Source organism: Haemaphysalis longicornis, unplaced genomic scaffold (genome assembly GCF_048455015.1).
Source record: "Haemaphysalis longicornis isolate Haplotype H1 unplaced genomic scaffold, Haemaphysalis longicornis Haplotype H1 scaffold_1, whole genome shotgun sequence".
NCBI classification, from domain to species: Eukaryota; Metazoa; Arthropoda; class Arachnida; order Ixodida; family Ixodidae; genus Haemaphysalis; species Haemaphysalis longicornis.
In genome coordinates, this window is record NW_027526203.1 from 454,645,203 (window position 1) to 454,672,229 (window position 27,027).

Sequence of the window (27,027 nt, forward strand, 5' to 3'; positions counted from 1 at the left end):
TCTCCTTCTCCTTCTCCTTCTTTTTCATTCCTTCTTTTGTCTTCGGTTTCCTTCGACTCAAGCGATACACAACACTAACAGGCTCACGTTGAGCCCATCTCTAAGAAAGACATACTTTATCATACGTACAAAGACGGGAAACAGGCACAGTGTCTTGGCTGGCGCAATTTATAATGAACATTGCAAGAAGCGACGTACGGGTCAGGGCACTTTCAGCGCGACGGGATCTTTTGCTGCATGCGTGCGCCTAAACGTGACCACGCGGTTCTTCTGTAAAGAATACGAATCTTGTTTCCTGGCGTATGTTTAGTGTTATTCCAAAGAATGACCGAAACAATAAAGGATTAGCCGATGGGCCAAGGCTTCGCAGGGGAGAGGGAGAACATTAAAGGAGGTTGAAAAGCCCAGCAAGGAATCAATGAAAAGTTTCAAGTACGACTTCGGGATACTGTGAGCTTTGGAAGCCGCTTAAGCTTTGCGCGGGGAATGCACCAGATTATTCTATCGGTTTTAGAATATTATATGAGATCCACATTCTCACTCCATTTCCGCTGCGGGTGTATAATAGTACAGCATAATCATAGGTACCCTAATTGAGACTCTAATGTCTAATAGGGACCCTATTATGGGTTTTAATAGGACCTTTTATGCTCCCCCCCCCCCCCCCACCTTGCGCACGTCAGTGACGTAGACCGTTTACCAATGCATCCGCGGTATAGTTTACTGTATACGCACTTTGTATTTCTCGCTAATCTTGTCGCGCCTGAACATAGCCTTCATCACAGTCGTATGTTCGATGAGGAATCGGGTGTTCCGAGACCAGCTGTATCATATTATCGGCCTACAACAAATGCATGTGCTCAAGAAATGACATTTTCCGGGGCGATTTCAGCCTTTTCCAGCGCAGCATACAGAATTATTTATGTACTTCATTTTCCTTTAATGATTTTGACACGCATTCTGATCACAACACTACATTTCGCTCCTCTTACTCCCCGCGAGCTATTGTTATGTCGCTTCATGTGCGCGCGTGCATCACTGTTGATGATCGGCCGCTGTAAGTGGGGACCTTATAAATAAATATGTACGACCCAGGTACAGTGCATAAATTCTTGCATTACCACTGCGACAATTGTCGATGGGTGTGGAACGCCCTAGTATGTTCTAAACCCTGCAGTTAGGTGGATTTGAATTCGAGGGTTTATTAACTCAGGTACTGACTTAATCGCAACGAAAGATTAAGACGACGACTGGTGAAACGAATCGTTTAAGCACTTTCATCATCATCATCATCACCAACGACAACAACAGCCTACTTTGGTCTACTGCAGGACGAAGGCCCTCGCAACGACCTCCAAGCGCTCCTGTCCTGCACTGTTCGAGTCCATTCTTTCCCTCCGAATTTCCTTATTTCGTCTCTCCACGGAGTTATTGGCCTTCCCCTTCTAGACCCATCACGTGGTATCCACTCTGTTACCCTGGTGGTCCAATGGTTATCGTTTCGTCTCACTACATGGCCAGCCCAAGTCCATTTCTTTTGCTTTGTTCTAACTATGACAGGGGTCAGCAACCTGCCTCCCGCGGGCCGCATGCGTCCCGCGGGGCAGTATTATGCGGCCCCCAGCACGTCGTCAGAATCCCACCCCTCCCCCTGTCATTTCCCATCTAAATGCCAACACGCCAGTTTTGACCTCAAATGGGTTAGACGGGAGACATTGATCGCTTCCAGTTGGAATTGTCCCCCATCTTCACACTTAGCCAGATTATTGTCAATTATTGTTAAATATTATTGTCAATTCGGTGATTTTTTTTTTCTTTTTCGCCACGATGCGCCAGCATGGTCCACCACCAGCATGCCGTCCAGTATCAGCAGCCTGTGGCCGCAGTTGCCTGCACCTCGTGCTCCACAGGAGCCACGCCCACTGTACACCACATGTTTTGGGGGTGTCCCGGCCTTCAAACGCTCCGTTCAAAGTGTCTCCCGCCTGGCGTCCAGCGGCTTGTGGACTGGACAACGTTGCATCAACCCGCCACTATACGGCAGACGCTGGCTTTCTCTGTGGGAGTTCGCGCGCTCCTCAGGCGTCGACCGCCGAATGTAACCTTTGAACCCCCCTCCTCACCTTCCTTTATTCCCCATGCCGACCGACGTTTTGTTATGTTATGTCCCGCCCGCCTTCCCCCTCTTCAATTTGCCGTCCGGTCCTCCGTCGTGTCGGCTCCATGCAGCTCGTCGCACCACCTCAAAAGGCTGCCGACCTCTGAACTATGATATCATCTACTCAAGTTAGTCCCCTGATCCAGGAAGCTCTTTTATGGTCCCCAAGTGTTACTCCTACCGTTATTCTTTCCATGGCCCCTTGAGCCGACCTAAGTTTGCTTTCCAGTCGTTTAGTAAGGCGCCAAGTTTTCGCCTCATATATCCTTACCGTCAGGATGCATTGGTTGTATATTCTTCTACTGAATGATAGAGGTAGCTTACTTTTCCTTATTTGTGAGTGCTTGCCGAGTGCGCCCCAGCCCATACCTATTCTGCGCCGGATTTCTCTCTCGTGGTTGGGGTCAGCACTGACCACCTGTCCGGCGTAGTTATATTCTTTCACTTGTTCCAGCGTTTCGTTACGTATGCTGAAGAGGGTGCTTTCGGCATGCTTATTTATCATTACTTTAGATTTATTCATATTTATTTTTAGCCCCACGGCCACGCTTTCTGATTGTAGTTCCTCAAGCATTTTTGCAGGTCTTCTATAGACTCACTTTGCAAGACTATGTCTTTCAGCAAGACAATCCCTCTGAAGCGCTTGGCTGTTAGTACAGTTCTATTGCAAGGCAAGTTTTGCATGCACCTTCCTTAGGATGTTACCACATACATGTTGCTGTTGTATGTCAGACGTGAGTCCACGACATGAAGCCACCTCCATTGTAGCCACCCACGCCTATTTTCTTTTTTATTTCAGTGGCAGCCCCGAGCCTTTTCCGTAACAAACCAAAGCGATAGCTGTGTGACCGCAAGGATCCGATATTGCAGGCTGCATTTGAATCGCTGTGATAAGTACGGTTGAAGTGACTGGGATTCAAAGATCGACCATTAAGATGGGAACGACATTTTGATTATCTGAACGTTTCTACGCAAGACATCCTTGTTTTTAAACCATTAGGCATCGTCAAATGACTCGTTTCTATACTCATTTTTGTGGCGGCTATGGTGTGCCACTGTTCTGTCTAAAAATTAGGAACGAGTCGATACTGAACTCTCTGCACGAAACTGGACTGCATGCCTTTCTATTGGCCCACCTTCCCACTCGATCACTCTCATTGCTTTCTTCATTGTCTCAAATTTTCATGCCCCCTCTTTCCCGTACTTTACTACTTCCTTGTCTCCTCGTTTTGTAAGCCTGCTCTCATATCCCGCATGGCAAAAACACGGAATTGAAAAAGAAAGAGTACCTGTTCTCTGTGCGCAAGAAATAAATTCATAAAACCATGCGGCAGGTTTTTTGTGTGTGTCTGTCTGACGCAACTAAACAATTCACCTCAGGGGTTATCATATAGCCTGGGTGATTTCGGTGGAAGATGCGGGGTATCGAGGCACACGGACGAAAGGAGAGGGAAAAGCTTGGTCTGACATTCAGTCCGGTATTCGGCCTTGGATTCGTTACAGTACGCTTTCAATACCAGGTGCAGATTCCGGCTCATGACACTTCTTTCAGAAGCAATTGCTCTGCAGTTGTTTAGTATAACGCAAACTATTTTCTCACAGCTACGACTGATGGCGGAAGCTTGCTCTGTGCGCAGTTTCAAACTTACAGAACATTGCTCTACCTGGCTCGAGAGCCATGGAAACTATGCCACTCAAGTGTATGGCAGTAACTTTTGACAGCGAATTGCACAAAAACTATTTAAAGTCCTGAAAATTCTTCGCAGTGTTCATGTTCAAGTCGACTCCTAAGTTCATGCGAAATATCACTTAACTGTGACGGTTTCACTACGTTCCTGAGAAGTCAGCTTTTTGATCGAGAAAGCTGGGGATAAAGCAAGCAAAGACGATTGAGCGTTTGTAAAAGTTTCGTACGCACTATTATACCCGTGCTGCTCAAGCGTTTCGAAGGCCTTCGAGTCGAATGTCATTTGACTCAAATGACACCTTTGAGCTGCCACACGAAGTTTTTCAAAGGCATTTCGTTAAAATGGCATTTGAGTCGATGGAGCACCACAACTGACCTTTGAGAGTCTCAAAGGCCTTTGAAATGCGAACGGTCGTACCCTCGGGCGCAGTTTCTTCATGCCGTAATAAGCAAGACAATGATTTACGAGTAAAACTTGGTATTTAAAGTGCACGATCTTCATAATTTTTCACTTCTTTACCTTCTCTCTCACTTGCTCTACGATTACGAGGTAACTTGATACTCCCAACACCGGCGGTGCGAAAAAAGAAAAAAGAAACTGGCTGCCTTGTGCATGCTTTGTTCGCGCTTGTGGATCAATTTGAGCACTAATAAATTCTTTTTTACCCATTTTAACTTCAAATTAAATTTTTGCCAAGAGCGCAACATGGCAGGAGTGGCGACACCAAAACATGGCGGGTGAACGTGAAAACTTTCAACTGCCTTTGAGAATGGTCGTGTAGATCGGAAGAACTCCTTCCAGTTCGAATGGCATTTGAAATTTCGAAAGCCATTCGACTGAAATGTCCTTCCAAACGCTAGTGTAGCACAGGTATTAGAGACCTTAAACGGTGCCAGAGCTTTATACGCTCCTCCATAGGCAGCAGACGGCTCGCTGTGCGACAGCAGCTGGACGACACAGGTTGTGCACGCTTATACTCACGCTGCAGACGACGGCAACCGAGATAACTACGCAGCGCGGCGGAGGGTTCGTTCTTTTCGCTGTCCCTTCACAACTACCTGCAAAGCTGGTGGTCAGGGCGGCCGCGCCCGACAAGCGGTGATTACGCAGTCGGGAGCAGATGCTGTTCCCTCCACATGCCGACTGTGCAGGGAAGAAAAATGAGCCAGCATTCCCCTTGCTCGACTCCTCAGCCACACACGCTGAAAACAAAGTGCTCGCTTCAAGGCGAGACGCTTTCTTTCTCTCCGGGTGAACAAAGGCAGGGCCGTGTTCTCTGGAGCGCGAAGAAAGAACGAATGAAAGGCAAGGTAACAGAAAGCCTACAAGGAGGCGGGGAGCTAGCTTCTGTTGAGCACTCGGGGGCAGAAAGGGGCAACAAAGACCGGGATTTGCAAGCACAAGCTGGGTGGGAGCAAATCCGCCCTGACAGCGCGCAGCGTGGGATCAAGGTTATGCGAGAGAAAATATTGTTATCCGAAAAACTGGAGAGAAAAGAGAAGGGCCTATGTTGGTGACAGGTGCCCGTTGCAAAAACTCCACAAAAGTATCTTTGAGTCATCCGCTATTGGGACAAGAAAGAAAGGTGTCACGCAACGTTATTTGGGGTGCGGACTACATTTCTAATTTCCTTCTGAACGTTACTATCTTGGCTATGCTATATATGAATTAACGGCCACCAATGGTGGAGTGCGTTTGAGTGTACGCTCGCACTAGCAAAGTATTTTAGCTTGAGCGATGTAGGAACCCACGTTTCAAAAGTTGGGCGACAGGAGAAAATTTAATTTCAATGGCGCAAGCACTGCAGTAGTTAGCACACGAAGTGGTGAGCACAACCTCGACTCTTGCAAAACCTAATGCAGCTGCACCGACCCTTCAGTGGGCGTGTTAGCATCAACGAAAAGGTTTTCGGGCACCGCGATCGGCAAAGTAAGGCTTAGTGATATCCAATCTTAAAAAAGAACGATTCGCCGCTCTGCCGTTTCCTGACACACGAATCATGAATAATGCCCGACCACATGCTGTGGCGACTACGCCACGAACGGACACAACTTCCGGTAAACTATTATTGGAAAGCCAATGGTAACTGCCCAGCTGACCCGAAGCACGTGCCTCACTGTCAATAACGGCGTATGACCGCGATGCGCTGTTGAAACGGAGCGCACCCGTTTTCAAGCACTGTAAACAGACGTAGTTCTCACTGGGCAATCCTGTATGTCTGTACCCAAGCTTTCCTGGTTATTATTTTTTTTCTTTTGCGAGAGGCTTGCATACGAAAGGCTTCGCGCGACAACTCAGCTCGGTGCAAGAATCTGGCTCCTTGGAGCTGGCCTACGGATCAGTCTCGCAATTTTCGTTCATCGCTAAAAAGAACGGATACGGACGCGAGTGCCCCGCGCATGGCAGCGCATCAGTGTAGCCGTGAAGCGGGCCGGCGCGCGAGGGCCGTCGGGTGGGCTGCCCGGCGCGCGCCGGCGTCGCTCCCAGCCGCTGGCGAAAGAGCACCGGGAGCGCGATGCGCGGGACGACGAGCGTTGACGGCCACGAATGGCGCGCGGCTCCCCGAGCCCGGCGCCGTGGCCGACCGAGTGCGAGGGCGCTCACCTGGGACCAGGGAGGCCAGCAGCATCAGCAGCGGCGGCATCAGCAGCAGCCGGGCGGTCATGGTGAAGCCTGGCCTGCAAGGCGCGCTGCAGCATGAATGGGACCGGACGCGCTGGCAGCCCCGGGTCATCTCGCGCAGGCGCGCAGCCGCCGCCAAGACGCCCGTGACGTCACGCGGCTCGGGAGGATGGCGCTCTCCGGAAGAGCACTTCCGGGCTCCGGGTTCCAACACCGCCGCCACCGCTGCGCGCGGCCGACGCAGGCGGGCCCGGCGGCGCTCATGAATTCCTCCCGCGATCAGACATTCCGAGCTCCCAGCGCCGTGCGGGATACCGCCGCGCAATGAACCCGGGCCCGTTTCGGCGGTTATATAACTTTTTTTTTTCTCTTTGCATTTGTTTATAAGGCTGCAGCGCTGTTAAGAGCTCGGAAAGCAGTTTGGCGATGCATTCGCCTGAAATTCCGGCCACAATAAGGCTGCATTCCGGAGACCGGTGCGCGCGGGACAATTTTCCCGCTGGTCGCTTGCACGGCCATCCTTACGGCGCCGCACAAAGTGAAGCGCACTAGGGCACGTGCACCTACCTGCTACAATGGTGGTTTTGCCCAACTCGTGTTACGGGACCTTTTCAAGCTTTGTGGTGGTAAATTTGGGCCCCACAACCGTGCACGGAGAGAACACATGCGTGAAGTGGAAAGGGAAACTACAATAAAATTCCTTAGTCGTTTATTCTGACTGGGCATAGCACCCGAGTTTACCTGATGAACTAAAGGGAGCATACGCGCAAAATGTCTGTGAGTTTTTCCACAACAGAGCTTTAAAATGGACAAAAAGGGGCAGTGACACCATTCTATGGACCAGCATGTTTAAAAATCTATCCATAATTTCGTTTTTCGTTCATTCAATTCCTCTAGATACACTTTTTATTCTCCTGTGTTCAGGCACTGTGGCAGGCAAAAAATATCTTAATGGTGTGACCCTTTGTGTGTACTCAGCTTAGCGTTGTATCATGTGTAGCTTTCTCGATAGCAAGCCTAACTGGCGCAAAAAACACCTTTTCAACAAAAAGAAAATGTTAAAAGGGCGTGGGCATTTTATGCACGTTTTCCAGGTCAATCTGAACCATCCATGTATGCAACAAGATTTCCGGTGTGCTGTCGGAGTAACGCAGCAAAAATGAAATAGCAGTGATGCTATTCATCAGCCAGAAAAAAGAAAAAAGAACGCGTAAAGAAGCACGCAGTCCTTGCCTTTTCTCCGCTGGTGAAATGTATTCAAGTCAGAACCAACTGGCCCAACTTTCAAAGCCTTAGCCGCAAATTGCATTCACAGCGGTATTTACGTCATTTGGGATTTAATGAAACGTACTGTCGTTAAAAACTAAATTGAAGTTACCCTGTAGGTAGCCCCCTCAGACTTCTTTATGTAGGGCGGAGATATGTGGGTGGGTGGGTGGCGATAAGGGGTTGGTGTGTCCGAAACGCTGACAGAAACTGAGAAATAGGGTGGTCTACAAAGTCTTATCGGAGGTGTGTCCTTCTTTCCGAGCACCAATCTTCTCTCCTTCCCTCACATACGCCAGGCTACGCCACATCCCTGCAGCCTCCCAAACATCGTGAAGCTTTTCTTTGCACTCCTGGCAGCTAGCGCCAAAAAAATCTCATGAAAGACTTCAAAGGGACATGAAGACAAAATACAACTTAGTCTAATTTGAAAGAACTGCCCTGCAGTGCCTCACTCAGCTCCACTCCAGCAATGAAACACGTTTTCTAACTGAAAAACGCAACAAGTATTGAAAAACTCAAATTTCGCGTTACAGTAACGTGATATGGGCAGCAGGGACCTAATATGGGCGTGCACTACAACATAATTGTAAGTGTGATGACTGCACGTTAGCATTCAGGTGATGCGATCAAACGGAACCAGAGGCTTCACTACCATCGCCCAATCATGTTTCTTGGCCGTAGTTAAGGCCGGTGGCCGTCAATCGCACAAACAAGATTCTGTGACGTCACAGAAAAGTTTCCGGAAAGTATCTGGGGATTCGCCACTGCTTCACATGTGTTCTTTAATATCTCCATTATTTGCTTCTAGTTCGAGATGGAATCGGTATCATTGTTATCGGGACAAAGAAGTCTTTTCGATGAGCCAAACCTGTATTTTATTTTCATGGCCCCTTTAAAAATGATCTTGATAGCAGTGACATTCGCCATACGCACCACGGCCATAGTATGGACACTTATTTTTCTGGGACAGCAGTCCATTTTCCGCCACGTCGCCCATGTTACGACAGTCGGCCGGCAAAGCTTAGTGGCCGTTCCATCGTATCCTGAATGGTATAAGCGAATGTGAAACGATTGTGTCGCTGATTCCTCGCAGATTTTTTTATAATTATTTTCCAAGGAAAAGGTGCTGCTTAGCAGTAATAAAATTTCTTGCATCGTTGTGTAAACGCACCGAACACAGAGTGCGTCTGAGCCCTGCATTGACTAAAATTTCTTCCAAGCTGGAACTAAGGAGACTCGTAAGCCAACTCCCCTGTTATCCCGATATATTTTACCCAAGAAATTAAAAATTATGTGATTAAAACTGGCAGAACAAAATATGAGACATTATTTTTGTGCTCTCTTATCTCTGACTTGATTGAAAGTAGTTAAAACTGTTATTTCTTTCACTAGCAAACATATTTAAACTTCGCGTTGTTGCAGTTATAGACGTTGCAAATGTAGATGTACTATCATCTGTAGTACGCGCGACGTTACAATTGGGGGCGTAGCTTCCTTTGTTACAGAAAAGATTTAGAAACAAATTTTGAAATGTTTGAAATGTCATCGTTGTCAACGAGGGGCGTATCAGTGACTTTCATTCAGTATACATTCTTTATTTGCACAACGCGTTCCAAACTGTCTATGGGGCCGGGCTAGATAGAGCTGTGTCCGTGTCGGCCGGGCTAGAGCGGAGGTGCGCGAGCGCGCACCTGCTTTCTGATAAAGCGCGGCGTACGTTTGACGAGTGACGTCAACACGGGGGCATGGCTTTGCGGCACTTTGCCACCGCCGATCTCCAGGAGCGCGCGTTCCAAGGAATAAAGTACTCAGCGCATAGTTCTGCGGGAAATTACATTCTCGCAAATATAATGCTGGATATCAGTTTGACTGGTGGTCCTCCACAATTTTCGCTTTGATATGAGGCACCTAACTGCAATAATTAAAAAGTTAATTAACAATTACTAAATAATTGTTGCCGTAAAAAGCAATTGGAACTCGTTTTATTGCGTCCGCCACGGCTCCTGATCACTTCGCGAGAGAAAAGCAATTTTACCTCCGAAAGCCTATTTTTTAAAATTACTTAAAGCCTTCCCTGAAACACCCTGTACACGATAACATCCTTGCATATGCATACTGTCAGCCTCAGTGCATCGAGAGCAGCTACCGCGCTCTTCACGGGCATATACAGCAACCAGAAGATTCGCTCTTAAGTCGCCCAAAACACGATTACAGTATTTGGGAAATGTAAAGCTCGTGCAATCAGTGTTTTGAATAAATACGGGCACCATCACACACAAACTAATTAGTTGGTTTTCCATTTTTATTACAACCAAACATACAACATTCCGCAATTAAATTTGCGAGCATGTCAACATAGAATTTTTGTACATCAGCAACAAGAACAACAAAAGAGCAGGAGTTGCCTAGATCACAACCACGGAGTTCACATTGCCTTTTAATGAAATTTATTTCGCTCTTTCAGAGTTTGAGTAACACACACGGTGAGGACGAGGTATTAACTCACAGTAGTCAGAAGCGTACTTATCACTCTTGAGTGTAAAACTCTTCAACAAAGCAAAACAATGAAAACAATAACTACAATCATGGTAATCACAGTGAAAAGGACTCATAATTAAGCGCATTAATAAACACAGCAAACACAACATCGACAACTAGATAGTTCTAAGAAGGTAAAAAAAATGCACGCAATTTCGCCAGAACAAGGGCTAAGAATGCCTTCAATGTGCCTTTGTAACATTTTTTTGCCCTAACACATGTCTCCGAATGTGTGGAACGTTTCAAGTAATTTGGGGCATCTCATTTGGTTATTGCGACAATTATAACAAGTGTCATGTTGTTTAGGAGGGCGATATCAAACTGCACACTGACAAACTTACTGTTCCATGCTTGTCTTCTACTCTTTACAAATCGTGCTTTCCCTCTTAGATTTTCGGTGGTGTTGTCGTCTAGGAAGCATACTCCAGTACCCATTAAGCTACTGGTGACGTCAACAGAAGTTCCATCTCTGAACACAGAAGTCTTCGTGTCTGCTATGATGGTTTCGTTCTTGATGTTGGTGACGTCAACGCCTGGCACTCAGTCAGCCCCGGGACCCATCATCATGGGTGTTCCGTAGCCACCCTGCGGTCGTCGGCCCCGACCCCCACCGCGAGGCCTTTGAGGAGCACCTCCGGGCTGCTGGGAGTAATCGCCTTGCGCGGGGTAGGATGACGAACCGTCCGAGTATGCACCGCTTCCTCCGGACGAGTAGTAGCCCCCATCGCCACCAGTGCCGCCACCGTTCGGGCTTGGGTACTCGGGACCTTGCCAAGCTGCGCCTCCTCCAGGTTGCGCACCTTGAATTGGTGACAAAGGCGACGTGTCATAGTCTCTAAAACCCGGCACATTTTTGGGCCCACCGTAACTACCGCCACCAACACCCTGTCGCCTAGCGCCAGCGCCTGGTTTAGAAAAGCCAGCCGGGCCGGGACCAGGCAGAGAGTCGAACTGGTGGGAGCCCTTTTTCGGGGCAGGAGACACACCCGTTGGCTGAGAGTAACCATCGTAACCGTCGCCGCCTGATCCCGGAGACCCAGCACCTCCTGGCGTTCCAGCAACGGGGTATACACCAGTGCCGAAAGAACCAGGATAACTACCATCCTTGTCTGAATCTGTACGGCTGTTGTAACTGCTCGAGGACGAATACGAAGAGCGCGAACTGTATGTGGAGGAATAGCTACCGGGTCCTGAAGCCCCTGGACCAGCACCACCGGTGCCGGGGTATCCGCCAGGGCCAGACGATCCGGGACCGGCACCGCCCGCGCCGGGATAGCTTCCGGGTCCAGAGGGTCCAGGACCAGCGCCTCCTGCGCCGGGATAGCCACCAGGTCCAGATGATCCCGGACCGGCGGCGCCGCCCGTACCGGGATATCCACCGGGTCCAGTGGATCCAGGATATTTCGACGGTGCCGAGCCAGGCCCGGACGGACCACCACCGTAGCCACCACCAGAAGGGCCTGATCCACCTTGTGGTCCGGCGTCTCCATCGCCAGGATATGAGCCAGAACTAGGACCGACGCCATAACCTCCAGTTCCCCGACCTCCGGGTCGAGACCCTGCTGGACCTCCTCCCAAGTAAGGACCTGGACCTCCAGGCGCGGAACCCGCGCCTCCAGAACCGGGGTACGTCTGTGGAGCACTCGGGCCGTAGCCTCCCGACCCTGGGTAGCCACCTGGACCACCCGGGCCTCCAGCCGGCCCTCCGGGACCCCCAGGCCCTCCAGGTCCACCAGGTCCTTTAGGCCCACCAGGTCCGCGAGGTCCTTTAGGTCCACCAGGGCCACCAGCTCCACCAGGTCCATAGGGTCCACCAGGCCCACCAGGCCCAGCAGGTCCACCAGGTCCGCTGGGTCCACCCGGCCCACCAGGACCTCCGGGACCACCTGGACCACCTGGGCCACCATAGCCACCGTATCCACCGGAGCCAGGGCGTCCACCTCCGCCTACGGGCTTGCCACCAGAGCCAGGCTTAGGACCTGCGCCAGGGCCGTAGCCTCCAGCTCCAGGATAGCCGCCTGCTCCGGGGCCAGCACCTCCTGAGCCAGGATAGCCGCCTGCACCTGGGCCAGCACCTCCTGAGCCAGGGTAGCCCCCTGTACCAGGACGTCCAGCTCCAGCGCCAGGGATGCCTCCGGCACCGGGCCTGCCAGCTCCTCCTCCCGGATAACCTCCTCCGCCTCCCGGGTAGCCACCAGAGCCAGGCGCTCCCCCTGAGCCAGGCCGTCCTCCACCACCTGGAGAGCCGGGGCCTCCGGGGTAGCCTCCTGCGCCTGGGGAACCCGGACCTCCAGGATAACCGCCTGAGCCACCGGAACCAGGGTAGCCGCCAGCGCCAGGGCCGCCTCCAGCACCCGGAGCCCCTCCTGTGCCACCGGGCAGGTAGGCAGGGCCCGGTCTAGAGCCCGGGCCTCTTCCTCCACCGCCACCAACACCGCCGCCGGCACCACTGCCGCCGGGTAGAGGTTGCAGGGGCTGAGGGCTCTCAACGTTAACTTCGGCGTTCAAGTAGTACCAATTGGGCGCTTCGTCGCACTCGAAGCTATACCAGTAGTCGCAGGCGCGGATTTGCTGGTTGAAGATTGTCCCTGGACCACACAGGAAGCTCTCCTTGCGGCCGTTGTGGCAGACATGGTAAACCTAGACAGGTTTAGAAGAGGGCTCAGGGCATGAAGATTTTAAAAATATTCTGTAAAAAATTGATAAGCACGAAAAGTTTTTCGTTAAACCTACGTTCAAATTTTGGGTGCGTGCGGGCACTTTAAGTGCGGTGAAAGAGGCGCATACTTGCTCCGTTCATTCCGATAACCTGTGTAGTAGGCAGAGATTTTTTCTTGCTGGCTCGCTCTAAGCACAAAGCATAGTACGTGAGACGCATTTAGCCGCTGTAACGAATGTGTAGGTGAGAAAGGTTTTATCACGATGTTTACATTAACGTGGCTTTTGAAAGCCCTTAAACGACATTCATTTATAATTGCTCACGGCTTCCCAGTATGATACTATGACGTACGGTTCCGAGAAAGTTGCTTAGCTCTCCTTCGTATTGCCGTACTTCAAACGCAGATTATGTCTCCTATGGCTTCTATAACAGCGTACCATGAGAGATTTCATTAATATGATAGCATTATGAATGCATTCAATAGCAGTTTGAAAACAACGCTCCTTTTCCGCACGTCTCAGACACGAACGCGCATTGTAATACGTACAGAATAAACCGCAGAGTTGTGGGAAACAGCCCCAAGCATCGTTACGGTGCACCTAAACAGCAAGCTTTTATGAAGCTTTCAAAGTTGCCGTCAGGCTTTATACGCTGTTTGCAAACGTAGCTCGCTTCCCGTTCTTCTTTGCGGGATGGTATAAACACTGACTGCTCCCGTTGATCATGATCAAGCAGATTGGTGGGATGGCAATGTTAGCGGTGACAACGTAATGCTCTTTATACGAAACATATTCGCTCCATTTGCAACTGGAAAAATAAATTATCGCTCACAACCAAAGGCGGCCACTCCAGGCGACTGAGTCACTATATACTTGGCATCATCGAGCAACCCTCGGAAACAAACCTCTCCTGTCTTTTATAATCGCACCCAATTTTGTTAGCGATACGATCCTGAACCAGAATAAGCCTGGAAGCCCCGGCATCCTTTTGGTGTGTTTCTAGCCTTTCTTTCGCTATCCCCGAATAGACCGCGGAATAGCGGCTTCCGTTTCACTTTATTCGCTAGACGACATTCTGGGATAGGAGGCTGGTTCGAAGCTACTATATAATATTCTTGTTTAGCGCGCTCTTATACGAACCAAAGTAAAAATTGCTCAAGAAAAGTAGCCTCCGTATTCAAAGCGCTTCGCCTAAAAATTGGGATGCATGAAGAGCACATTTCTGCATTATTTTGTGCCGAAATAGAAGATAAAAAGAAGGTACGCTTTCACAGCCGAGAGGGCAATATGGCTATAAAATGCTCGGAGCACAACACGGGATTTGTTAAGGAAGGTACGACGCCCTCCACAGGGGGAGCGAATAATGTGGTTCACACCGTCCTTTCGGCCGCAAGGTGGTGAGGGACAGGTACCTTCATCTCCCTTCCCAGTACAGTGCGTAAAAACAAGTTCAATTGAACTTTTTAGCAGGTTCTTTCGTTATATTCAGTAGAAGGCGTTTGATTATCTTACGGGACAGTGGCTCTTCATTCCACTCCTCCCTCGCGGGAGGAGGTGAGGAGTAATATTAGGGCTCTTTTATTTGTACAATAATTACACTGAGAGCGGGATCAGTGTGGTTAAGTCCGTACACACGATGCTGCATGCCCTGCACCAGTGTAGCCAGTGCAGGCAAAAGATAGTTCATTTCACGCCCGTCATCACAACGGGATGGCGATGTCACTCGTCACTTAGGTGAATCGTACAGGCGGTATCAAGGTCTGCACGGGCTCATCATTCGGAGAGGAGCCGCACCCGCATACATGAACTCTTTGCCAAGTACCCCAGTCATTCTTGCAGTATTAAAAGGTGAACATGTTGTCGTATAGACTCACCTGGCACTGTGCCTCCAAGTCGGCGTACATGCCTTCGTATGGCTGCTGACTGCAGCGGAAGCTCGTTCGGGGGATTTCTTTGTAGTCAGGGTAATCGACACCAGCTGTGCCTCGGACCCAACCCTCTTGATTTTGTCCTTTGCTTTCGTCCCATCGTTTTGTCTGCAGCGAGAACGAAGTGGCAATGCATTCAAAAGGTCAAACTACGGGCTATTTACAATTGTTCTCAATTTTCTGCGCGCTATGCCATCGATCACCATGTGAAAAACCCTAGCGCCCCAGCAGTACGATAACTATGCGAGCCAGTTTCCAGTCCCGCACAAGAAATACCTCGAACATAACAGATCATAGAGTGTTGTTTAACATCTACGCGCTCGAATTCCTTACGGTGCGATTCTTTCCCATACACGTCAAGCCCGTTCCCCTATAGCCGCATCTAAAGAAAGTAACAGACTCAGTACTTACCCGCTTACAGTGCAGAGGTGATGCCAGGGCTGTGAAGAAAAGAGAGAAAAGGAAGAGGGAGGAAAAAAAAGCCGTGCATGAGTTGTGCGTCCAATAGGCAAGGCCAACGGCGGGGAACGGAGTCCTTGTCGTGTTTCGTAAGCGCTTACCCAGAAGGAGCATGAGCCCCGCGGTAATCTTCATTTTTGATGGCCAATCTGAAACAAACAAAGGCAAGCAGACGCATAAATGATCCGGCTGCTTCATTTGGCACGCCGTCGGTAGGCTAGCCGAACATGCGCGTGAAAACAAGAAGGAAGGAGGGAGGCACGCGGCGCCGCTGCCTGTCATTCACGTCGGCCAGGCAACCTTGGACGTTGCGCGCGGGCCTTACATAAGGCTTTCCTCGAGGCTTTACGACCTGTTGTGGTGGTCTCGCCCCGACAGGGAACGCGTCTTCCTCGGCGTCGCTTCCGCGGGCAAGGATCGACAGTGCTTTCCGTGTATGGCATGCGTACACAGAGCCTCGCGTAGCTGCCTTCAAATCGAGCCTCCTTGAAGCCCGTCCTCGCAAATTTTGTCTCGTTTTGCGCCGAAACTCAGGGAAGAGGTGTTGTAGCGTGTTCGTTTCGGCTGTGTTATACGTAAATGGGGTGGATCTTATGCGGCCCCGTTCTTCAAGGGGCGGCCGCCAACCTCGAGACACGCGTCCTCTTCCGAAGGTAGCGCGAATATGTGCTATGTGCCCGCTGAAGCAGGGGGATTAGTACGGATGTGTCTTTTTCTATGAACTATCAGAGAACCTTTGTAAGCTTGCCATCGGCATTCGTATCTATTGAGAGAACCGCTTTTACACTTGTCATTGGCATTTGTAACCATCCGTTAAACGGCGTGGCTACCGATGGACAGGAAACAAAATTGGGGCAGACAAAAAACTGGTAAGCCAGCCACATTCTTGCTCATTGTGAAATAACTGTGCTGTGTCACAGCAGCCTGGAACCATTTACATCTCTTCACCGTCTTTCCACGGCTCGTGTCGCCGTGTAATGTCTCGAAGTGAGTGCAATGTCGTTGGGACCACCCGAGCCAGCAGTACATTGCTGAAGAACGCAGTGGGCGAGGTTAGCCCCACGGTTTGAGGCATTGTTAAGGTCTCAATCACTAGTTTCACCACAAGAAAGATAATACCAGTGAAAACAACTGATAAAGTCTCTTATCGAGGCTTTTCTCTTGTTGCGAATTGCCTGAAACTACGAAGAACTTTCGCTTTACTGCCGTGCGCCTAAAGTACAATATTAAAGACACTCGTGGCTCTGATTTAACAAAACCCACTTAGATGAGCGATAATCACGATGAGAGGTTTGGAAATACAGTGAGTGAAGACGCCTAGACTGCGATTTGACTTGCAAAATGTTATGTGCGCTGTCGCATCACTCGATGCAGGCATGCCGTTCTGCATTCTGGGATGAAACAGCCCACACGACCGTTCTAAGTCAGAGCGCAAGCTGAGCACGATCAATCTTTGAAATCGCCTATCAAATGCATTCATGTGCATTGTGGTGGATACACCCACAGAATTGTTTTGCAGCATACGCTCATATGCACCCGCGAGAAATGCATCCTAACTGCCGCGCGTTAAAACTCTCCTGTGCCACCGACCGGAACTACGAACTGCGTAAGAAATATAATAATGCGATAAACTAAGTGCGCTTCACATACTGAAACTGTGTTGGCTTAATCTTAACGCGGTAGCACACAAAAATATCTGGACAAGAACCTAGCTAAACATATATAAAAAAATCTGCATAAATTATTGCAAATTACATGGTGGAATGGAGTGCTACACAGTTGGTTTAAGATATATTTCAGTAAAGAGTCAAGTTAATGCTGAAGTCTAGGTTCATCTATGAGGATCAATCGTAAGTTTTTGCCGCCAGAGGAACAACTAAATTCGACAGCACTCAAAAGAAGTGAAGATCAGCGCGAAGAGGCATCCCTCGCACTCTGAAAAATCGCAGTAGGTGGTCTTCGCCACTGTGCTCCACAATTACCAACTGGGGCGCTAAACGGTGAAAATTGACGAATGACGAGGTTCAGCGTACGACTTGACTCAAAAATGAGATCTGCGTTGGCAAATGTGGGTATGCAAAACGTAATAATGCCTGCATTGAATGGGGTCCCTGCGCAAACCAGAACTTTTTTAAAGCAAATCATACGCTGAGCCTCGACATTCAACAAATATTTCACCGTTGAGCGCAGAGTCTGTTCACTGTGGAGCACTGAGTCTTACAACAAGGATGAGATCTTATTGCGTAACTGTGACTGCGTCGTTTGTCAAACCACTCGACATACAACCTTTGTCGAAACAGAATGTAGCCAGACAAATGCTACTTGTATTCTCCATGCGGTAGTCATCCAACGTCACTGGAGATGTTTTAAAACACGTACTAACTTTTTATGTGTAACCGACACCATTCTCAATCCGTAGTACACCGCATAACCATCGCAGCAATTTTTAAAGTGAGGCTCGGTGTGCAGAGAAGCCAGTTTTCCTTAAACAAATTCAATAGCGTTCATTTTCTCAGAGTTGAAGGTGGGTTGCGAAACACTATCGGTAACTACTTACTGACATTAATGTGCACTATCCGTCCGAAAGGCTTAAGCACACGGTTAAATTCATTCCACGAATGCATTACGGCATGCTCCATTGCCTTGATGGAAAAGGGACTTTCTAAAACACAACATCTTGATGTAAGACCAGCCTTAGAAAGGTTGTCTGGAGATGGCAACAGAACTCTATGAGTAAGATACAGGCAAACGTTGTCTGCTGTAGTAATTTTTCTCTCCCGATGTGCCTCAGGGTTCAGCAGTAGCGCAACATAAGTTTCTGACTTACTCAGGAAAGCCTCTTACGCAAAGAGCCTAAAGAAAGGTCCCAGGCACTAACTCATTATTACCAGTTCTCACGCAAAAGCACGGCATTCTCAGGGGAGCCAAGTACTAGAGGTGGCGTTTTGGGATGGGAGCATGGAAGCCAAAGCCCGCTTTCGTTCCACGGTGCTCGGGGCTACACGGCACAAAAATTGATTTTTAAGGCCAATGCGGCAGGTAATGGCACATTCTCGCCTCGAGAAAGGCATTATAAACAAATGGTTCAGTTATTGCTCATTTACTTTATAAGTTTTCATGAAATGCGAATATTATTGCCCCCTGCTCTATTTCCCTAATTTGCTCTTTGAAGCTTTTCTCATACTTAAAAGAGAGAAAGGAGAAGGAAAATTCCGGCGCGCGTCCAGGTGCGCGAAAGCTACACAATCAAACCTTTAACGTAATGGCCGCCCTGGTTGCACAATCCCCATGGAAATGTGCTTCCACACTACCTGTTGGAGTTCGGGTGAAACTAGGAAGCAGTGGCTGTTGCTGTGATTAAGGTATGAAAGCAAAAGACGCCGCTCGCATGACTGTAAGCGCACGTCAACGGGCATAAGAAATCCAAATTTATCCGGTACAGAACACTGCGGGCCTAATAACCTAGTTGTAGTTCCGGCGGGTTGGGCGCCGAAGTGTTTACCAATTGGCTATTCTAATAATGCTTTGGACCTGCTTTCATGAATAACATACATGAAAGAAATGCATTCGCTACAGGCCAAACTCCTCCTATGATGCTCGCTAAAGATCGCCACGTCTTAAATAATATTTTCTGTTGTTGCTTTGCCCGAAGTTGCGCTTTTGCTTTAACCCGAGCCAGCTTTGACAGAGCCCGTACAGTGCCTCCTCCTTCACATTTTCCTATTTTTGTAAATTGAATTGGGATTTCTCAAACCAGGTAGCCACGGTCATCAAGTCCCGATGCAACAGCTTACGAGAACAGAACAAAATGATCTAGAATACCCGTTTTCTTCATCACGATCTCGCTTTGGTAGCTGCAAACCTACGACAGCAATGCGCCTTCAGCCAATAATGCCCACCCAAAATAATGGCATTTCGCGGGAATCATGTCGGAACGCATGGGCTATTTAGCTGCGAAGTTGCACACGGCGCCCACAATGGCACATAGAGTGATGCGGCTTCTTTCCCGCAAAGAGAGACCGCACGCACTGGTTGGCAGTACTGCGACTGAAACAAGGCTTGTGCGTCACCGAGGGCCTCGCAGCCATTTCAAGCTCTTTCTTTTTGACCTGAGTGCAACACAAAGTGCATGTTTCATCCTTGCTTCACCGGCCAGCTGTAGTGCGTGGAGTGCGCAGTGACGTTTAGCAGGAAAGCCAGCTTTCCGACGTTCAAGCTGATCCGTCCGTTCTTACGCGAGCCATACGTGTAATTCCTTTTCTTTTGAGGCTGGGGTAAAGCATATTAGGTAGAGGACCTACTTTCAATGCAGGAAACTACAAAGCAAAATCCTCATAGAAACACGCCGTATATATAAGAAGGGCGTTACTCGACCAGGATACCTCGGGGAAATAATATAGATATGTAACGGGACTTGCAGCGTACGAACAGCGAGCCAGTACTGCCGAGGCACTCGCTGACTGTTCGACCACGACGAAATAGCGTTGCCTGTGGGGTGCTAGATAGGAACGTTATCAGCTGTTTGCTCTTCAAAAGCTGCAACAGAACTGTAGGTGGCTGTAGTAAAGTGGTCGCGGTAGTTAAGTTTCACCTCACCGAATCCTCAGTACGAGAGCATATGAAATATCTTCCCCGTGAATGTGGGGCTTTCCATAAAACGTGGACCGAACTCGCTTCCTGAATATCAGCACCAGAACGTCTTGAGCACTTTTCTGCCGGAGCACACACACAGAACCGCAACTCGATGCCACAGATCTCAGTGCGGGCCACATGGGAGTCGGATCGGCACTTGGCGTAAATCGGAACACGCCACTCGGATAGCATCATCGAGAAGCCAGCGGTTGAGAGAGAGCTCACCGGATCCGCGGTCGTGCTTGAGCGGAGGAGGGACCCGAAAGAGTGGAGGCTCCGGCTCCGGGGCACCGGCGTTTTATACGGACTGGGATCCGCCGCATCTTCTTCCTTGCTGAAAACCGGTTGCATTTGTTTTGACGTGGCAGCGCTCCTCCTCGCTGTGGCGGACGACGCCGGGGCCCCGACGAACAGCGCCTACCGCGGCACCGTCATAGCGGTTCAAGGCCGGGGTCGTGCGCAACGCCCTGTGGCCGGCGTTGCTGTCCTGGCGCGAAGGCTTCAGGAACAATCTCGCGCTGCTCCCACGCGCCTCGACGCCTCCTCCGTGCGGGCCCTCGCTTCCGGAGCTGCGCGTCCGCGTGCGTCCGCCGTTGTCCACGGTCAGGTCCGGGTGCGCTACAGGGCCTGGTATGTAATACGACTATCGAAGACTGTAGAAGCAGTCCGATGACGCGGGATCTCGAACTACAGCTCAAATGACGTCGGTAGCTTTTCCACCGAGTGCAGTAAACGCAAATTGAGGCAGATTGCAGTACGTCATGAGACAGACGCTTTTTTGCGGGTTCTGCCTGCTACACGATTGTGGCGGAACAGAGGTATACGTAACGCAATACACGATGTGAACGCATAAACTCCGCTCTACACTGCTCCTTGCAGCAGGGAGCTTCAATTACTAACCCTCGAGCTAAGGCCAGTTCCGCCTGTTATACTCGTGAAATTATATAAAACGATTTCGAAGAAGCGACGTGGTCCACGCAACCTTCACTTACGGCTCAAGCTTTTGACTGGGGAAGACAGGAATCAGCATTGGTGAAGTTGGCTCGATTGTGGTAGTTTACACATGCTGTGATGTTGAATGTACACCATCCCGCTCTTGTTCTCAAGTCATGATACTACCAAAAAATCTTTTATAGTTCTTTGTTTTTCATTCAGAACCACAGCCACCCGAGCCTGCACACCTCTCAATAGCGCCCTCCATTGCCAGTGTGGATACGCGCGCAACGCCTCCAGCGAATTAATTAAATAAACATTATTCGGTGTTAGTATACTTCGCTAAAAACACGTAAAAGCGAATAGCCGCAGATATAGAATATAGCTGAGCCGCCCGATGCGGAGGGTAGAGCCACGATTTCATTAAAGGCCTATAGCTATAGTTTTCCAAACCGCGTTACTTGTTGCTGCCGTTGTCACGTTGTCGCATGCGGCATTTAGCCTGATAACGGAGCGGAGGCACCGGAGAGGGTAATAAGTGTCCCCCTACCCCTCTCGGCTGGCGACATCAAGATATGACAGCACAACAGCCGAAACAGCCGCGTTGCATCAGGGAGGATCTTTGCGCCGATCCCTATCCTCTTACGTGCGTGATCGTGCAAACGACAGTTAAAATGCGGAGTCGGATATCTTGGGGCACAGGCACGTTAGAAGATTTCTCCCAACTGATACTGTGTAGAAACACGTCTGCCTCTAACTTAGCAACAAAACATACCCCCCCCCCCTCCCCCTCATAGACTACGCCACAACGCCACACACACTGACGAATCGGAAACCATTACTATTCTGATGACTATCAGATGGAGAGAAACCCACAACAGGACCTTAAATATCATCACGGACTCGCAAGTGCCACAAAAAACATTACTGCGGGGAGCTGCTGACAGCGATAATTATCATCTCACTTTGCATCCCCCCGGCCACATAACTTATTTACACAGGTGGTCTTCGCGTGCCTCCAGTGCCTAACTTTAAGAAAACCATAAGGCTTAATTTTGAACACGCGGTTCATCTAACTTTGTGTAGCCCGACTGCAACTTTTGCGTGATTCTCACGGCTATTTGAGCTTTCTTTCAAGACAATTGCATTTTTCTTTAAAATACTTAAAGGCGCTATACACGATGGTGGTCGCTACGTTATTACTGTGACAATCAAAAAAAAAAAAACGCTTTGATCATACATATATCGAAACATGGTTTGCTGTAAAGAATATTGAAAAAACGACTTATTTTAGGGTTAGACAACCGCTTGTTCGTTCTCCGCAATATTAACAATAGCCCTCAAGTTCGTACCGAAGAATGGCTACTGTGGACCGACTTATTTCTTGTTCTTTTGAATAAGAATAAGTGTGATGTCGTCGGTCTTCGAATGGACAGCATTTTCGTTGTACTGGTACAGAAAAAAACGCTGCCATATTTAGAACATCTAAGCTTTCAGAAAGAGACAGCGAAATATTTATGATGAACGAAAAAGTTGACCCTAACTCAGCGTCGGCTTCGGGATTTGAAATGACGACGAGAAGGAACATCGCCGCGGCAGTCGCGTCAAAGCAAGCGTAAAAACCGAGAACAACACTCTCTACCAAAGGCCTATATATGCACCAAAGAAAACGAGGCACTGGAATATTCATGATTCGCTGCAGTCATATCTGGTTACCCTGTCTATTCCGCTTGAATGGAAACAGCGCATCGAAGAAGCAAGGCAGCAACACAACAACCTACACAACATGCGGGGAAACGTTCAAGAGAACGAGAAAGAAAAGGAACAAGCAAAAAAACGAATGCAAGTTTCTTTCCAACTGTTCATTCCGTTCTTTCATCATTCTTGCTGTACGAAAAAAGGAAAGAAAGAAACTTCCAAAGATGTTCCCACAGTTAACCTAAACCGCAGCCCAGCAGGCCTCTCATATTTTATAAGATTCCGACTCCAGTGGGGTGCGTCGTCTCATATGAGAAATTCCCTCACGAAACATTCAAGATGAGAGAGGCGCCGAGCAAAATGAGCCGGTCGAGATTCTATGCACCGAAAGATGAAATGCGCGCGCCTCTCCGTAATTTTATATATACTGCGGCCCATGGAAAGGTTTCCTGCGCGCACAGGGACGCAGAGATATAATAAAAGAAGAAGCACTTGCCTCCAGCCGCTGATTGTTCTGAAGTCTTATAACTTGAAGTAGCTCGTTAAATTGCGCCACAATATAGGTTCATAAATTTAATAAAGCACGAGGGTCTGTATCCTTTCTAATTTTCACTTGGCGGAAGCGTAAAGGGTGATTGGAGGTGCATTATACGGACACACTCCTGATTTTATCGGCCTTGCCTTTTATTCATTAGGTTTTCGGTAGTAAAAAGAAAAAAAAGAGGAAAGTGGGTTTGATAACGTCCAAAATGAATGTACCGTGAAAAGACATGTTATAGGCTCAATTTACTCTCATTTCAAAGCTTTTTATTTTTATTTTTCGGAGTGCAGGGCGGGCACGCTTTATAAGCCGCACGAACAGCGATTTGTGCCATCTAGCGGCTGGAGTAACCCATTATATAATGTGTTTCGAGGTAATGGGCCTCATTTGTGTTCAGGCTCAACGTTCACAAAGCCGCGATTGAAGCCTGTTTATCTACGGAAAGCCTGATTTTTATTGCCGTCTCATTCTCTGCGTGACCATTTCTAAATTTTTCTTTCTTTCTGTCTTCCTGGTTTCAAGTGTATTACAAAGGTTTTACACACTATTTACAATAGTTAGGAACAATCAGGCGTAAAGAAGATAAGAATCGGCTTCCCAGCGGACTTGTGGTCTCTCGTGGCCGGTGTGTTGCGGACAGACATCGATTTCAGTTATGGGAGCATGAAAGCAGCTTACGCGCGCTTTTTTAAACTGCTGCGGCTTGCGCTTTACAATCAGCGTTCATTGTGTCACGCTTACCTGGAAAATATTGTTTTGTCTAGCGCACAGGGCCGACGGAAGGGCGTTAAAAAGGACATCGAACCGTTATAGAAGTTTAAGAGCCAGTAATCCGAAAAGAACTAACAAAAAGACAGCTGAATAGATCGAGTGAAAAAACTGGCCGACGCTTGCGCTTCCCTGTTAGCGAAATTTGAGGAGAGCTGTTTTGATATTTTTTGCGAGCATATTTCTTTTCATTGCCACAATACACGGCTTAAAATGACCGTAGAACGAGACGCAATCACAACGAAAATCGGAATGGGTAGTCGAATAACCGCTTCTCAAGCGCCCTATTTCTGCAACCCTTGGGCAACTGATTCGACGGCGCTCACACGATAGCATGCATACCTCCAAAGCCTCTTTCTGGGCGAGCACATCTGGCCCGCTTTTACAGATGAGTCACTTGACGTTTACATAGATAACCACGAAGCTTCCCCAGGCTCGCTCCAGCAGCTAGCGCTCTCCTCGTAACCCGGGGGCGGTGTTGGTCAAGCGGTAGGCTCCGCGATAGCACGACCGGGAAAGGGTGTACCAAACACCGTACGCTTTGCTTTATTCCTCACGGTATCGCCGCACCCCCTTCCATCGTCCACACTCTCTTCGCTACTGCCGCATTTTCATCATCTGCTGTGCTCTGCTTTTGCACGGTCACACCGACACCTTCATCCACGGACGGGGGCCTAAACCCTGCATTCGGAAAGCAAACCTAACTGATGCCATAAAGGCAGCTTTTCGCAAGGGACGGAAGAGGCCCAGAGTAAGAAAAGGCCAGCGTGCGTCTCAGGCACCCCTTTTTGGAGCAACTTAGGCGCCTGGACAGCGCGCGGAGCGCCATCTGCGTACGGCGTGCGTGCGGGACTTCACTGTTGCACCCAAGGAGGCTGTATAGAACCTCCTTGGTTGCACCAATAAGGAAGGCCGCCCCGGTAGCAGCGGTTTCGAAGCGCTCAGATCAGCCAGCTTTGTATGTGGCGGGTACCCGTAAAGGACTTAGGCTGAACATTCGTGGCAGACATTTGATCGCCACTTTCACTAGTAGCGCAGGTGACGGTGCCTAGCGAAATTTTTCCCAAACATATCATCCCATTTTTCGCATGTTAAATGTGGTTTAACCATGAGTTTCAATCTGGCGAGCGGCGACAAACTCTATAGCTGCTCCAGTCCGCGTCGATGCAGGCAGAGCCATGGTTCCGCCGCTCGCCGCATCGCGCGCCGTGAGGGCATGTGTGCGGGTGTGAAAACGGTCTCGTCCGGACGGCCAGCTAACCCGCATATAGTCTCTGCGTGCAGAAAACGCTTCATCAAGTTCTTGCGCACGATGCGCGAAATCTACAAATTCAGCTAAACCGTCGTCGTAGACCGCAATGCTGGTAGGTAATAGGACCAATGAAGGTATGCGTCATAGGTCATAGGTAGGTCATAGCTTATACCTTAAGTATAAGTTCAGTTCTCGGTCCGATAGGGTGGCGAAAAGGCACCCTTTCAACATAAGTTTGGTTCTGGGAACAGGTCAAGGCACTGAAAAGTGTCGGAATGCAAAAGTTGCACTTAACGTTGTGAATACGGGGGTAAGAGCTGTGTTCCTAAAGGTAAGAAGAACCAGCACGGGGCGCCCAAGGACGCAGTAGGATGAACATCAAAGTAGATTCGTCGGGGTACAGTTTACAGCATCTTGCTTTAGCGGGAATCATGTGTTGAACCAACGTGAAGCCCCAATGTATTTTCTAAAACACACGCCCACTGAAAAACAGGCAACACCGATACAATGCAGTTCGCCTGCAATAATGATTCGAGATTAGGCGTCGTATTTACTGACATGGCTCTTTCGCTGCTTGGCGCTGAACACGCAGCTAGTCCCGCGCACGAAACGTTTCCCGAGTCTGCCCTCGGGTTTTGTCTGCTTTCTGTTTTCAGCACCATCCCGCGAAGCACCTGTAATGATGTTATTTCCCAGATAAATATCTTTAATCTACCTAATCAGGCAACACTAAATTGTGTGGCAGAAGAGGTCCCGCTTGAAGTCAGGTGCTTCATGTCGCGTGCACTTCAGTCTATAGCGCGGAAATTTGCATATCCCGACATTCCTGGCCGCTTGCCTCGTTTCAACCCATTCTTTGTTGAGTTCAAGCACACGTTTTCATTGGACCAAGTGGTCGTGCATATTCTCCGTTGAGTGGCAGGTCTAATTCGGTTTACGCTTTCGCCCCCTATTGTGCGTAAAACTTGGCAAAGTTTCAAGAAACATTAAACAGAAGTGGATCTCAAGGCGACGAAGAAGACACTTGCTATTTGCAGGCATTGCATGTATGCACTCAGACATAAAGCTGGTAACAACAAACAACATGGAAGGAAGAAAGGATAAGACAGTATATAAAAAGCAGGGAGGTTAACCCGGGAAGAGTCCGGTTGGCAACCCTACACATGGGAAGTGGGAAAGGAGGGATTTAAAAAAAGAAGGGGTATATTCTTTAAGGACGGGAAGTGGATCATGAGGAGCGAAAAAAGAAAAAGCAAAGGTAACTACAAAAACAAAATCATGGGTGATAATAAAGCCTAAAACAAAATAGGTAAACTAACCAAGTGACGAAGGAAAGATGGTACAGGTTGTCGCTACAATCGTTCAGACAAGCCTGTGGAGTTTGTGGCCTTTTGGGACTGCTATGGGCGACGCCTGTTACATGGAACAGTCTGCGCAGTTAATGACTGGTTGTCGAGTTTCTGAAGTGCGGTTGACAGGAGCTTAATCTGCCTTGAAACCGAGTGCAGTGACACAAGAGGTGTTATATTGTTTCGTCCGTGGCACACACCTCACAAGCAGGGCCGTCAGCCATGCCGATAGTGAAGGAGTAAGCTTTGGTGAAAGTGACTCCTATCCACAGGAGGCACAGTAGGGAGGCATCTGAGCGTGGCGTGTTAATGGATAAGTGGCGCTGCATGTCGGGGTCGAGCGAGTACAAGCAGGAGTTTGAAAACTCCGGCGTATTTCAAAGAGCAAGCGGGATTTTGCGGTCGATGGAGCGCAGTTACCTTGCAGCATCATGGCGCAATAACAGGATGCAGGCCAATTGCCCACGTTCATAGGGTTAATGAGGCGCTTTGTTATTATGACCATGCCTGACTAGGAAGTCCTACTCCGGACGG

General features: G+C 49.0%; 2 protein-coding genes across 3 annotated transcripts in view; both read right to left on the minus strand.

The window, feature by feature from the left end:
- Positions 1 to 6,609, minus strand: part of LOC144156060 (uncharacterized) — an 89,733-nt gene extending 83,124 nt beyond the window's left edge. Inside the window, exon 1 of the mRNA XM_077687843.1 lies at positions 6,451 to 6,609. Coding sequence (XP_077543969.1) covers positions 6,451 to 6,580 — 130 coding nt within the window. The 5' untranslated portion in view covers positions 6,581 to 6,609. The remainder of the gene's footprint in view (positions 1 to 6,450) is intronic.
- A 3,412-nt stretch (positions 6,610 to 10,021) lies between these two features.
- On the minus strand, positions 10,022 to 20,276 carry LOC144156061 (uncharacterized). 2 transcript variants are annotated; one of them, XM_077687845.1, is made up of 6 exons: positions 20,178 to 20,272; positions 15,422 to 15,469; positions 15,273 to 15,301; positions 14,808 to 14,969; positions 11,460 to 12,915; positions 10,022 to 11,075 (listed from the first exon to the last, which is right to left on the minus strand). In XM_077687845.1, the coding sequence occupies exons 2-6, from the start codon at positions 15,453 to 15,455 to the stop codon at positions 10,816 to 10,818; spliced, it is 1,941 nt and encodes a 646-aa protein (XP_077543971.1). In that variant the 5' UTR covers positions 15,456 to 15,469; positions 20,178 to 20,272; the 3' UTR covers positions 10,022 to 10,815. The 2 variants fall into 2 exon arrangements, with proteins under 2 accessions (XP_077543971.1, XP_077543970.1); XM_077687844.1 differs by having other exon boundaries at positions 10,022 to 12,915; positions 20,178 to 20,276.
- Between the last annotated feature and the right edge of the window lie 6,751 nt (positions 20,277 to 27,027).